Source organism: Zonotrichia leucophrys, chromosome 2 (assembly GCF_028769735.1).
Source record: "Zonotrichia leucophrys gambelii isolate GWCS_2022_RI chromosome 2, RI_Zleu_2.0, whole genome shotgun sequence".
Taxonomy (NCBI): Eukaryota; Metazoa; Chordata; class Aves; order Passeriformes; family Passerellidae; genus Zonotrichia; species Zonotrichia leucophrys.
Window position 1 is genome coordinate 113,852,252 of NC_088171.1, and position 14,823 is coordinate 113,867,074.

The following is a 14,823-nucleotide window of genomic DNA, read 5'->3' on the forward strand; positions in this document are numbered from 1 at the left end:
ACAAGTGGCCTTTAAGTAGCTTTAAGCTTCTTCAAGGAGGAAGTCTGCCCTTACCACACATACACTCCATTCCCTCTCTTCCCAGATAATCCCACTTTTTCTCTAGGGTACCCTGCACTATGTATAGCACTGATTGCCCTCAAATATTAAACTAAATAGCACATGTAACCCCTGACCTGAAAATTGTCTCTCTAACAAATCTGTGAAGTGGTGTGTATGCCAAACCTTAATCAACTTCAAAGCCTTTCCAACAGCACAGAACATCCAGAGAATGGTGCAGCAATCCAGAGTGAGAAGACTTGGGCTCTTCGGTGTCCTAGAATAACTTTACTAGAAAATAACTTAATTTCTTTGATCTTTCAAAATTATTGCAAATTCCAAGAAAACAAGTTAAAATAAAATTAACCCAGAATTTGAAAACCACCTTCCAATCATACTTAGGATTCTTTCAACAAAGTAGCAAAACCTAACTTGGTAAGTGATTTTTTTTCAGTAAAGACAAAACATTGTTCTTCTGTATTATAGTATGCATACATTACCATACAATACATTTCCAAGGAGCCTCTAGAGTGCCTGTTTCACAGCACGTAAAAGCTCAACTTCCTTCAGGTAGGTATGGAAAAAATCTTTAGTACTTGCCCAAATACCAATTGAAATTTATTTCACAATGATTAAAAACTGAGAGCTCTTACATTTTCCCTAGTACAGAAATAATTTCCAAAGTAAGATTTCTTATAATAAATAAAATTAGTAAAATAAATTACATTTTAGAGGTTTATAGTAAATATAAATGGCTTATATGTCTTAACACAAGGAATAAGTCTTCAGGATTTGTTTGTAAAATTCAAGAGACAGGTCTTTTACATATGGCTTCATTAACATCTTACAGTTTGCCCTCAGTCATATCCATCAACCCAAATAAGACCTCTACATAAAAGATGCATCCAAATGATTTCAATGAAGTGCAGTATACTCCACTAGAGAGAACATGTTTTAATTAACAGTTCTAATACCAGTTACAGTGTACAGTACTTTTACCAATCTACTGTGTTGTAATTATACAAGATAGGACAAAGAGACCAAATCATACAGCCCTCACCACAGTACAGACCCAAGTAAAGTTTTACCTCAAGAATAGCTGGAAAATTTGGCTTATAATATGCAATTCAACATCTTTATTCAAAAGTGGGCAATATATTCCAACAAGAAGTCAGACTTCTGACAGCACAAAACTGCAATCCAATTTAAGTAGCATTTTGAAATTAGGAACACATTAAGGAGTTAGATACTCATTGAAACAAACTGATCTGCAAGCAAGGTATTTTCTTATCAATGCTTTCACAGGTTTGATAGACATCATCTCCTTTGGTGGAAAGTCTCCCATTACAAAGAATAGACAGTATTGGAAAGTTTCAAATTGTAGTTTAAAAGGATAGGACATTCACATTTAGAACACTGACAGTCCAACTTCTCCATTTTAATAAAATACTATGAAAACTCCCCCATCAGACTGAGCTATTATTCAGCCTCAAGTACATGCATTATAACAACAATCCCAGCATCAAATCACTTCAGGTAGTGAAGATGTTCAGCTGCAAGATCATACACAAAGCTTTCAAACCAGCTGGGAAGTTATAAAAGACAGGAGCTCAACATACAGAGTGTAATATGGAAGGACACACAGACTTGAAGTTTCCTCTAGCTTCTGGGCTCTTTAAGAACTCCCAACCACAATATAAATATGCACTCCTGAATTAAAAAAAAAATGAGCAGTCTTCCTAGAATACAGAAATTCAAAGTAAGTCAAAATATTTACTTATACAGACTTTGGTTACACAGCTCTTTGTAGATATAGCAAGCAGCAAAACAACAATATGAGAAAGAGTGGTGTTATGATAGCTGAGTGTTTGAACAAAGTTAACACATAAAAAGCACTTCTAGACTGAAGCTGACTTGGATTAGAGTGTTTAAGTACTAGAAGGTGACCACAAACTGTAAACACAGTTCATCAACTTGAAGAAAGTGTTATGGAGCTAACACAGAAAGAAACTAGGGCAGATCTCATTTTAACATCTTGGAAATACTTTTTAAAACTAATTCTTGCAGAAGGAAAAATATGTGAAATGAGCACACAGTCAATTAGAAGTTAAGACAGATGAACAGAGTTAACAACAAATCTACAAACAGAACATGAAAACAATGAAGGAAAAATTAGAAGCTTGTGCAAGAACTTTGGAAATACACCAATGCTCAGGGAATTATTTAGACAACAGGAGAATGAAAAGAAATCTAAAAACTAGGAGAAATAACATATAGCTTGCTTACCAAGACTGCAATTTAGTAGAATTGCAAAGTCAGCTAATGCAATTTGGGAATGACTCCAAGCTAGGACATAATGTTTTCTCAAGAGAACTTTGGCACAACTACAGTAAGAATATTATGGTTTCTTCTGTGAACTAAATTAACTGAAAGACAAATTGGCAGATCTATAGAAGAGAGCAACTGATAGAAATTACTAATTAAACTTCAAAGTTAATAAAAATGCCCTCTTAACTACAAAGATGGAATATCTAAAACTGTTTCATTACCATTTAGGAAAAAAACTCTTTTTCAATTTTACATATTAAGAGATGTTTAATAATCCAGAGAAACTGGATTAGAAAAGAAGCAGCTTCCTAAAAATGAAGTGCAACATTAAAAAAAAAAAAAGCACTGAAAACTGGTTACTCAGACTAGGTAAACAGGTCAGATCTCTGGCAGCAGCAATGTTAGATGAGAGATATAAAGGTGCAATTCCTCATGTATGTATTTGTACTGGCAGATACCTGATGTAAATTCACACACACTGTAAGAGGACCCCTGGGAGAGGAAAAGTACCTTAAATTCAGGTGTGCAGCACAGTGCTGACATGACAGATACATCCAAAATAGAAATATTCTTTGACTGAAAGCATATTACAGGATAGAACATTGTTATGCAGCACATTATGCAGTAAAAAGTGTAGTGCATTGTTTTAAACATTCCTAGTGTGGTGACAGCCTCTGAATGCCACAGAACGGCTGCTCCCAGCAGTAAATTATGGCTCTGAACTGAAAAAAAGCTATTGAGTGTGCATCAACTCCTGTAAACCAGTGCATTCTACAATTTTAAGGTTCTGAAAGAAGAAACATTCTGTATCTTGTAAATTTACTCTTTTTTTCCCAGGATAGGTCTTTATATTCCTAGGCTATACTGATCTGGGGAAATGTAGAAGGATAGATTTTAAAAGAAAATGCTTTGTTCCAATTCAGAAAAAAAAAATCAATCTCAACATGTAATAAGAGAAAGTATTATATGGTATTATCTAAAAGTATCACTTTAAAATTTAGCTAAGTTATATCCCAATTGTACTTATATTTCTAGCAAAATATAATTCAAATAAGTGTGTGTAACAGATAAGAGTTCAACAATACACAGAACTACATACATGCACTATTTTCAGTTATTTTCTCCAAAGTACAGAGAAAAAAAATCAAAACAATATTCTGTAGTTGTTCATGTGAAATACATAAACAAATTAAAACTACAAATGAAGTATCAGATGAATATTCAGTATGAAAACAAGAATTTTTTTTAACAAAACTCAAATTAATCCTATGCACTTTTCAGAATTCTGTTCCAAGTCAACATTTGCAATGAGTTTAAAAAAGACAATAAACAAACAACAGTCTAATAAGGAATGAGTCCCTTTAGAATTTCCACAGTATTTATCTATATGAACATTTTAAAATTGAGGTGGTTTAAATATAAGAAATACCTTTGCTGACTTCTAGCCATTATAGAATACCCTCCTTATCTGTTAAACAATTAACATATAATCCTTAAGCTTTATCCCTGGTAGCATTTATTCTATCATCATATGCCCACTACATTACATGTTCTGTACTTTATGCCCACTGTGTTTTATGTTGTGTTCTTTATGCATTCATTACATAAAAGAAATGCCATATGTTTTCAATGAAGAAGGAAAGAACAAATCACATTTCAAGTAAAACTTATCTGGTCACATCTATCTTGCTCACTTAAATTTAGTTTTTCATTACTTGTACAAATAGTTTGAAATTCTGCAATCAAGAAAAAAAAAATAATTCGACATTTTAAAACAGTTACATTCTGTCATTGTTACCTAGTTCCCTCATTCACATCCTCCCCAGCACTGGCTGAAAAATACTAAAAAGATTATCATTTCTTGTACATGTGCATTATTTAATCTTCATTGTAAGTATAAATTTGCAACACAGTAGTAACACTGCAGGTATAGAAATAATGTTTCCTATCAGGCATATGAAAAGATTTAACACTCTACCACAGTTGATGCTGGTGTATTTATATAGAAGGCTTCTCACAGATAAATTCAGTCTATGGGAGGTAGATGTTTGTCTATGAACTGTTTTACATCCATCATTTCCTGTTTAAAGATAAAAGTCTGTATTAGTTGAAGTCCTCTACTGCTACGTAATCAGCTACATTAAATCATGCTTTAACATTTGAGTTATAATGAGCAGCTGGGCAAGAGATATTGAGCAATCAGTTACTTAATTACCACTCTGCACACAAGTCAGGCTGATAACTTCACAGTGCTGATATGCACTTAGCGGAGGCTAAAATACAAGAAAAAAAAGCAAAGACTACTTTTTCTCTTCCTCTGGAGCTGAACAAGCATGCTACATATTAAGTGATCTTGATAGCACCAGGTTGACTGTGTAGCTAAGGCCATAGCTTCTTTTATACTTTAAACTTTTACAAGTTAGCAGCAGCATGGAAAGCCAGCAACTCCTCCTCCTAACCATCCAGTTTCATTTTCAGCATGCTTCCTTCCTTAAGCAAAAGAAATACAGCAAACAAGACTGAGAGACTAATCCATGGTAATCTTTTTTTTAATTAAGACACTGTTGTAAGAAAGAACACCTTACTAATATATTTGTGTAACAGCTCAGCAATATTACAGGCTCAATGCAGTACTACTCTGTAAATGTTACAAAGAGGTTTTTCAAAGTTACAGTGCCCACAAGATGCAACAATCTAAATTAATGTTACTGCTGCTGGCAAATCTGTTCTTTGCTTCCTCTTGGATTTCTTGCTCTCATCGCTTACTTAGTTGAGTTCTGAAGCTCCAGCTCCCTGTGGCTGCAAACACTGAAAGCTGCAGCTTTTGCCATTTTAGCAAATTCAAATGATTCAAGGAAGTTTCTGACCCGTCCCAGAGCCGGTACAAGGAGGAAGTGAGGGCCATGAGGCCAGGAGCAGAGGAGTCCACCCCTTTCTGGCAACAGGAAGTTCTTACATCAGCTCAGCTGTCTGCTGAACCAGAACCATAAATGCAGGCTCTGAGGCTGCCTCTTCCATAGTGTCAGACCTCCCTCTCTACTCCTTCGATGTCTCCCTCCTCAGAACTACCAGGATTCTTCTCTCCAAAACACCATCTTGGATTTTTGCCATGAGAATTTGTCTTTTAATTCTAATTAGATTTTTTAACTGAGCAAATAATAAAAATTTGGGAAAAAGAGCATTTTCTAGACCAAGTTGCCTAGTGCCCTAAACACAATCTTACAAGGAAGTTCTCACCTGTCATACAAACTTCTGCTTCAGATGCTTTTTAGCCCAGAATTCAGTAACTCATCAAAATAAACAGCATGAAGCAGGTATTAAAAAAAAAAAAGAAACAAAAGCCAAAACAAACAGAACAAACAAATACTAACCCCCCCTCACAAAAAGCCTATAAATATTAGTTTTGAAGGAAAAAGAATTAACTATAACCAGCTAAAACAGGGTGTACTTAGAAAATTACCTCAAGAGATGAACTATGCATCATGCCAGAGTATGTCTTGAAGGTTACATTGGCTGGATTTATCATAGTCTTCAGCTTCTCAACAGTGAGGGAACCAAACATTACAGGAACCAGGGGGTCACAGTCCCCATGGCACTGAAGAACAGCAATATCCTTGTTGACACCACTGATAGGGCCCTAGGAGGGGTGGAATTAGCCAGGAGAAGTGAAGAAAGAGACACTAAGTGGAGATAAGGCTAACACCTTTGAAATCAAAAAAACGTGGCACTATACCCTGTGACATGACAAGCAAATTGAATTCTGAGGGGAAACAGTACAATGTATGGCCTGCAAGCAGCTCCTTATGAAGTAAGCTCTGTACCTGACAACACATTAAGCTCAAAGACTTGCAAATAAAATTTTGACAAAAAGTTTTGTAACAGAAAGTCATAATTTCTGGCCAAGTAAAAAACTTGAAACTTTGCTCAAACACTCAGTCTCTAATAAGATAGTGCCTTGCAATGGAACAAATGGCAGACAGAAAATTAGCCTTCAAGGAAAATTTGTTCTGTCCTTTAAATTTGCTAGTAGTGTCATTTTGAGCAAAAATAGCTACTGAGTGTTTCTTCATTTTCCTTACTTAACAAAATCTAAAATTTTAAGGCTCTATTTTAAAAACTTCCAAATTATCAAACAACAGTCATCTGGTAATAATGACGACCACTAATTCTTGCACAAGATTCAATCTTCAGAGATACTCATTCCCCAAGTGCCAATCATCTCAGGAAAGAAACAAATACCTGAGGAAAAGAAGCCCGTAGAGGAAGCCAGCAGCTGAGGGCTATGACACCTGCTAATTTCTGATGTGTTGTAAGAGCTGTATACAGTGATAAAGCACCTCCCTAAAATAAAGAGATATAAATATTATTAGAATAATGACAGTAAAGTTCTTTTTAATGTTTGCTTCAAGATCCCTGATTTCTCCTTTAAAAGTCTTTTCTTATTGGAATCCATTCTCCTTTAGAGCCAACAACTAAAACCAGTACTTATGTACAATGTTTGTTTTGCTTTTTCTCCTCCCTTCCAAGTCCATGTGGCCAATTCAGAGGTAAGCCAGCAAATTTACTGTAACTAACACTTGTCAAAAACCCCCCAAAACCAAAGACTATTACTCACAACATTTTAGCACTGCAATAATTTTACCACAACAGTATTATCACTATTTTAATATTTAATTCATTTGCATGCAGATTGGGGGAGTTGATGTATGGACCAATTAATCAACTAACCTACCTACCACAGATGCCTTACAAGTGTAAAGGAAAAGATTTCCCAAATAAATCCAGACCACCAAATATCTACCAAATTCTATTAAAAATATGACCAAAATTTTCAAGCAAAACTATTTCGGCTATGTGCATAAAGATTTTAAACAGACAATTTATTTTAGTGCCTTTTTTACACATGTATGTTCATTTTCAAGAGAACAGTAATTATTTGCATAAAACCAAAAAACTTCATTTGTTAAAGCAAAATTGGCACCTTAAAATTTTAGAGGCATCTAACATCAGCTGATTTCAATTTAAGTGTCTGGGTTTCTGAAGTTAATAAAGCTAGGTTTCTTCCCTAGAAAAAAAGACAATGGTTCTTTCCAACCATACCTTACCTGAGAAAAGCCTCCCAGAATAATTCTATTAGAAGGAATTCCATTTTTTACTTCTTGATCTATCAGTGCTTTAACTGCAAAACAAATAAAGGCCAGCTGTTAAAATCCACTCCATTCTCTAGAAAGTCCAGAAGAGGAAAAAGGCATTCTTCCTGGCATCAAGAGAAAGCTAGTGAAAGGAAAATTTAGGCTTCTATATATTAAAACTACCAGAAGATCTAGAGCACAGTCAGAAATGTCAGTGCCACTGTATCATTTCCAAAGAGAAAAACATGCAAATAGGTTTTGCAAAAGCTCCAGTGTTGGGAAGATGGCATCCTCTTCCAACTAAAAGCAACACAACTGGATGCCAATACTGCTCTGACCTGCTGCACTATCCAAAAGTTCTTAAAAAAAACCTACACTTGTTCCCATATTTCAGAGTATGAAGTGTTTATATTGGTGAATTACTCTACTTACTAATAAAGTTAAAAAACAAACAATAAACAATTAATCTAGCTAAACTTTGGTCAGTGATAATACCATATACAAATGTTCTTTTCCCTAATAAATATTTGCTTTAGAAAACCTGTTTCAGACTGATAGTTAATTTTCAAGAATACCTGGAAGTACTTTTAAGACATAAAAAATACTCCTAAGTATACCATTCTCCGCCGCCTGCTTGATCCCAGCTTCATCTTCCTGTGAATCTGGAGAAAGTCCAATGATATCAAACCTTACAGAAACATCAACAAGAGCATTACTCATTAGAGCATCCATTCCAGTTCTTTAATACACAAATAATGAAATCTGGATGTTTTCCAGACAAAAATCTTAGCTGTCATATTGTTTATTGCCAACTACCCATAGATCACAAGAAACAGTGCACAATCTGCGAATGTGGCTTAAAAGACTAGATCTAGTCAACAAGGCTGTTCTGAGTTTTGACATCTTCTGTAACTTACTGCAGATTAAGCAGCACAGTTTTGATATTTGCTCAAAAAATATTAGCAGGAATTTTAGTGCATGTAGAAATTAAAATATGGTTTGAAGAAATAGAAGAAAAACAAACACAAGTTACTCTGAGGGGAGAAAGGAAACCCCAAAATCCAATAAAACTGAAGACTGGTTTCAGATCATTGAAATCTACCATGTTCTTCTTGTTCTCTATTCAGAATGAATGTTCTAAAGAACAGTTTCTACATATCCTACTGACCCAGCAAATACTGCTCAATAGTAGCAATAATATTTCCACTCCAAGCCTCTGCTTCTACTAACTAGGAATTCAGACACAATGCATATTACAGACCCTATCTGTAGAATAAAAATGGGGTTTTATTCTAAGATATACAGATTAGTCCTTTGGAATAATCACTACCACAGATACAAAATGATAACTAGAATGTACTCATGACAGCCCTTTTAGTTCTGTACTTTTATAAGAAAAGATCTAAAGTAAAATGGTTTATGCTTGCATGTGATTAAAACCAGATACTCAGGTTGTTCATGATTTTAAATTAAGAACAATGAGTTCATAGCCCCAGATATAATTTGATTAGAACCATCTGCATTTGAACAAATACTTACCATGATGGCATAGACATGTTCATGTTCAAAGAAACAGGCATAACTGGCCTAGAAATGAGAATGAACACTCTTGACATAAGATATATACTGAAATTCAATAATGTAGATGCAGTAACATCATGGAATTGCATATCCTCTGTCTTACTTTTAAGCAGTAATTAACATGAGCTGTTTTGCAGCATCTGCTGAAGCAACTCACTTGAAACCTGCAGCCCAAACACATTTAATATTCAGGGTTGAATTACCACTCTCTATAGAGAGCAAGCAAAACATTAATGGGCTGCTTTAAATATGCATGTGTGTGAGTGCATAAATCTCACAAACATATTTTAATATACATATATCATTGACTTATTTGTATTTAGGAATTATTTATCACAGTTCCATTCACAAGTTCAGTGGATTAAGGCACCTTCTACAGCAGCATCACCAGGAGGCAGCCAAAAGCAGCACATGGTGGAGCCTGGCCATGCATGTTTCTGTCAGCAGCTGAATCTGCTTGGGCAGTGCCCTCACTGCTGGGCTCCCTCCCAGCCCTGTGCCATCTCTTCAGCCACAGCAAGGCAGCTTCAGGGGATCCTGCCGTGGATCAAACCTGGACTGAGTTTTAATCTATAGCAACTGAGCAGCATAAGTTCTGTGGGGAAGGATTGAAAGAAGACAAAGGGCAAGCAAAGAAAACAGCAGATATTGCTAAGCTCCTTTTGAATGGTTCAGCAAAGCTGGGGCATGTGGTAAAATAAATAAATAAACCACAGCTCAGTAATACACCAAAACTTTGCTTCCTTCTTTCCCTATCATCTCTGCTCCATGTCTGCCAAGACCACTGAAGCAAGAGACAATCTGAATTTTGTGTTAAAACAAATTAAGATTATACTTTATTAGTTTTTCTACCACCAAGCCAATAGTAGATACATCTTACTGTCTTTTTACTGGTGCCTGACCATGCTTAGAAGTATTTCACTTCTCAAATTGCACACAAAGACAGCTCAAATTGCATTATTTGCTGAAAATATCAGCAATATCAAAATATTGACTATCCTGTCAATCTTTAAATTTCTTTGTAACATATGCAAGTTTCAATCTACTATACACACACCCAAGTTTAAGTACAGCTGGTTAATGCAAATTATGTGTAATGGTAAGTAAAATAAAATAAAAAAATTATTCCATCATAAAATTGTTTTTGACAAAAGATTGTTGGGGGAGGGGGGGGAGATATGAACAAACAACCCATTCCACTGGGAAAAAATTCAAAAAATATAACTTTGTACCTAAGACTTTCCAAATATGTTCTCAGCCTGAATAAGTACCAGAACCAAAGTACAAATAAAAATGCAGTTTTACCCCAAAGTAACTCACACAGAATTTCCTGAAAACAAAAAACACTTAATAGCATCAACACTATTTTAGAATGGGCTTTTATATATAAAACCAAAATGCAGAGATAGCCAGATGCCATCTCATTTCTGAGGTGTCTCTCTGACATCTGCACAAGTGTTTTAACAGATGATGTCTCTACAGAAAAAGGTAAAACAAGAAAGTTACAAACTTACGCATGTGGGCAGATGTATTTCACATGGGGGCTTTTGATACCAGCGAGTGCTTCTGACCATCCGTGCCTGCAAACAAAAACATTCTCAACTGCTTTTAGGTCTTGGCTTAGCTCTTATTTCTGAACTGGTGCATCAGCACAGACCAAGTATGAAACATGCTGAATTAGATCAATATCAACACACTTTTAAAAAATATTTACATCAACCACAGTGTACTATGAATGTAGTAATAAAGTTAGAAGGTTTTTCCAGCCCTTGAATGGTTGTGGCATATATATAGCCAAGAAGACTTGATCTAATTTGGCTGCTATAGTTGTGGTGCAGCTAGAGAAATATCACTTTGGCTCCAGGCAAAGCCCACTCTGTATCTGTATCTGTCTGGCTTTATTAATTTGTGTGCCAGAACAGATGCACACAGGTATCCTGCTTTCAGGCAGCACAGAGGCTGCTTTGCTGCTCCTGCAGAGCTCAGACAGCTTCTCTGACAGCCAGTTGGCATTCTGGGAACCACATTTCTTGATGTGGGACAGTAGCAAACCGACACCTAAGCTAACTCCACATGGATCCAGCCCCATCAATCAGCTCTATTAACTCCAGCTCAGCTTGAATGCTCTTGGATTCAGGCACTCCTGGACAACACCCCAGACTGCAGTGGCTTTTTGATTTTAAGCAGATACTGTATATGAATGTCCATAACAGAACAAGATCTGCCCAGCAGGTGAGTTAATAAGCTTCCTCCAAACCAGAACACTGGAGAGTGTAAGGTCAAGACTCACGCCAGGCCTCATCTGGACAGGGACTGACCTTGACCCACATCTGAACCCATGCACTGCCACTGCACCTGCCTGCACTTGGCTTTCCAGAATACTCATTTCACCTATATTTCCTCATCATTTAGGATTCCTAACTCACCCACTAAATTAGATACTGGAAATTTGGTTCTAAGCAGGGAACACCTCTAACAAATTTGTCAGTGATACAGTTGAACTAATCAGACCAATAGCAGACCAGCCATAAAGGCATGATTGGTTTAGTTTTAATACCATCCTGAAAAGTTAATTAATGTATGCTACCTGAAGTTGAAGGCAATTCCAACACACTGACATTTGAAGCACTGACTGTACCTCAGCCTACTTCCTACCAGTACTTTTAGATATATTATTAACAAATTGCAGGAAATATGATTTGCACAATATTTGCAGTATCACAGAGGGTTGAATAAGAGTCTAAAGGAGAAATACCACTGAGAAAAAATAGTTACATAAGAATTTAGGGACATATTTTAGCCAATTATGAAGTTGACAAATTTGAAAAGCAACATTGTGTACATACTAACGCAGACTCCTTAGAACAATTCTTTATATGGCACCTTTTGTTCAGATTTTGACAAGTATGTACCAATCTTTAAGTGCCATTTATACAGGAGCTAAGACAGAAAAAGCATGTAACCTCTGTTAAACACTTTCCAGAGTAAGAAAAATGCAGCTGGCCAATGGAAGTGATCAATTTAGAAATTCATGTGAAGCGGAACAGGTCAGTTTAAACTGGGGGAAGTTATAAAATTGTTAATAGGTTTGCTTCAGGCAATTTTTTGGGTCACTCTTACAGCTTTTACTTAAAAAAATCACAAACAACAGTATGTCAAAGGTAGTGTATCTAATCTAATCTGCAACAGACTAGAAGAAGAAATACACCTAAATCACTGTATTTCCACAAGGTGTCATGTCTTGTCAAATGCAGACATTCCAGTATGCTCACTGCATTTGCAAGATTGAGGCTATGCCTTAGCTCTGACACTGAAATGGAAATGCCAACTTGTCTAGGGAATATAACTTAGGTTAAAGAGAAAGTCTCTATTTTTTACCCCCTGCCAAAACAAACACCGAGCCAATTTGCAAGGACTCAAATTCCAAAAGCTCAAAAGATTCTGCAATCACTTGCTGAACATTTGGTGCCAAGATGCAGGCAGTACTGCTGCCTCAGCTGCCTCCCACCAGCAGAAAGGAAGAGGGGTAATGCAAACAAGGTGTTGTGCCAGCACAACACATCAGAGCAAAAACCTCCACTTGTAGAATACTGCCAAGTGCATGGACTTGACTCTTTTTTAACTTACTAAATGCCCAGATTATGCAAGTTTTAATTCTGGCAGCTAATTTTAGTTAGTACTTTGGAAAAAATAACATAGCAAGTTTCAACCTAGATGCAACATTCAAGTTCCAGGTAACAAAAAAAAAAAGTTCTTAAAAAAATATTATGTAATTTTAGCCACAAGGGAGCAAAATAGACAAAGCATTGATGCTATTTATTTTCAGTATCTAAGTGCCAATTCCTTTAAAGTCTTCCACTAAAAAGGCTTCAACACTCTCTTAACTTGTTAATTCAATGGCTTTAATGAATGCATGCTTATTTCTGGGCACACACAAGCTTCAAAAGGAAACATTACACCAGAGCTAGAATGCCTCCCAGAAATTCCCTACTCTTTCCATTTCTCCTCCAACATGGAAATAACAGGAACAAGGCAACAGGGCATTACACATTTTATTTAGGGGTGTTTTTTTGGAATCTGAAGACCATATTTCAGAGACAAAAACCTGTAGCTATTAGGTGACTACTTTCGAGTTTGCTTATATAGATCAAAGAGCTCTGGACTTTAGTGTAAATATGGCATATTGATGAAGAAACCACGGACTAACAGCAGCTATTGGCAACCCAACAATCCACAAGTCTGGAATAAAAAAGAACTCTAAATTTAGACAAACACAGGAATAGCCAGAAACCCACTCTCAGGAAAGCAAATGATCAGAAAACCACAGACTTCTTTTTCTAAAAAGTTTGTCTCAGGGACAAAAGAGAAATCACATTTAGACCAAATTAGGTGAGTAAAGTTTTCAAGGACTTAGTGGAAAATTTTAATTAAATAGTTGTCACCATCATTGCAGGCCATGTGAAGTTTTATCTGCTGTTGGCCGCTGCATTCAGTAAAGGGCAAAATAAGAAGCTTAAGTAAATTTTAACTGCTCACGTGCTTAAAATATGCAGGTCATATTTGAAAGTATAATAGCTACTGAGTATGCAATAGATCAGAATACACACCCGGTATCTCCTAATCCGTGAAGAAAAATGACCTGAGGGAAATAAAACAGCAACAACACACACACACAAAAAAAAAAAAAAAAAAAAAAAAAAAAAAAAAAAAAAAAAGACAACAAAGGCAGAGGTTTAGGATCACTGAACAGGCGCACGAGCCCCAGGCGCCCACCCAAGGTCAGGCGCGGTTCGGAGCGCGGCACCACTTTCTCCCAAGAAAACTCCGCTTCGCTCACTTCCCCTCCCCGGCCCCGCCGCCATCAGCGGCCGCTCCCCGCGGGCACCGCTGCCCTTCCAGGTGCCGAGCCCGGCCCGCCTCTGCACGGCAAGGCAAGGAACGGGAGCGACCCGCCCGGGCCGGCCCGCCCGCCCGCCATCCCCCTCAGCGGCCGCGCCTCGCCCCCCGCCTGCCCTCCCGCCCGCGGCCGCCGCGCCAACAAAGCGGGGCGGCGGCGCTGCCTGCCCGCGCTCCCGGCCCGCGCCCCGCCACACTCACGGCGGCCGTGGCCTTCCTGGCGGCCGGGACGATGGCGGGCAGAGGAGCCGACATGTTGTTGCCGCACATACACCGGGCTGCGGGGCGGCCGGCGGGACACGGGCCAGCGGCGGGAGGCGACGCGGGAGGCGGCGGAGCCGGTGGGAGGGGCGCGGGCGGGCGGGCGCCTGGCGCTGAGCTGTAAGGCCCGGGGGAAGGAGGAAATTACGGTATTCTTAAATAGGTGAAATAGAAAAGGCTAAGTCACGGGATGGCAGGAAAAGCAGCACAAATATAGCAAACAGCACGGCGAGACGGGGCTCGTCTGTACTCTTCGGGTCAGATGCCTTCACCGCCGAATTAAACCTCTCGGCTTACAGCTCCCAAGTCACTGATTCTTACTCATCTTGAGATGTGTTAGGCTATTCAGGCACTCTGGTTGGAGTTACTGGATCATTCCAGTCCATTCCAAACAATTAGACCAACTCTGAATATGTATGGCAAACACATTTCTATCAGAAGGGAATACTTTGTTCTTTGTCTTCTATTCCATACATCTCTGTCAGATATTTACTCCCAGAAAATCAATATGCTCATTGTGTTTGCCTGGTGGTAAGTGGCTGCCATGGATGCTTGTTTGGCAGCTCCAAGAGCAGCTGAACACACA

The 14,823-nt window shown here is 37.8% G+C and overlaps 1 protein-coding gene across 1 annotated transcript; it reads right to left on the reverse strand.

Annotated features, from left to right (window-relative positions):
* Positions 1 to 978: 978 nt before the first annotated feature.
* Positions 979 to 14,384, reverse strand: LYPLA1 (lysophospholipase 1). Its single transcript, XM_064706105.1, has 9 exons — positions 14,178 to 14,384; positions 13,688 to 13,719; positions 10,595 to 10,660; positions 9,039 to 9,086; positions 8,117 to 8,187; positions 7,473 to 7,546; positions 6,607 to 6,708; positions 5,828 to 6,004; positions 979 to 4,447 (listed from the first exon to the last, which is right to left on the reverse strand). The coding sequence occupies exons 1-9, from the start codon at positions 14,244 to 14,246 to the stop codon at positions 4,394 to 4,396; spliced, it is 693 nt and encodes a 230-aa protein (XP_064562175.1). The 5' UTR covers positions 14,247 to 14,384; the 3' UTR covers positions 979 to 4,393.
* Between the last annotated feature and the right edge of the window lie 439 nt (positions 14,385 to 14,823).

Bases quoted from the DNA above. Each gene is read 5' to 3' on its own strand.
- LYPLA1 (XM_064706105.1), bottom strand. From the start codon at position 14,246: ATGTGCGGCAACAACATGTCGGCTCCTCTGCCCGCCATCGTCCCGGCC. The intron at 9,087-10,594 runs GTAAGTTTGTAA...TCTCATTTCTAG, and splicing joins AAATACATCTGCCCACATGC to GCCAGTTATGCCTGTTTCTT. The intron at 6,005-6,606 runs GTATTTGTTTCT...CACCCCTCCTAG, and splicing joins TACGGGCTTCTTTTCCTCAG to GGCCCTATCAGTGGTGTCAA.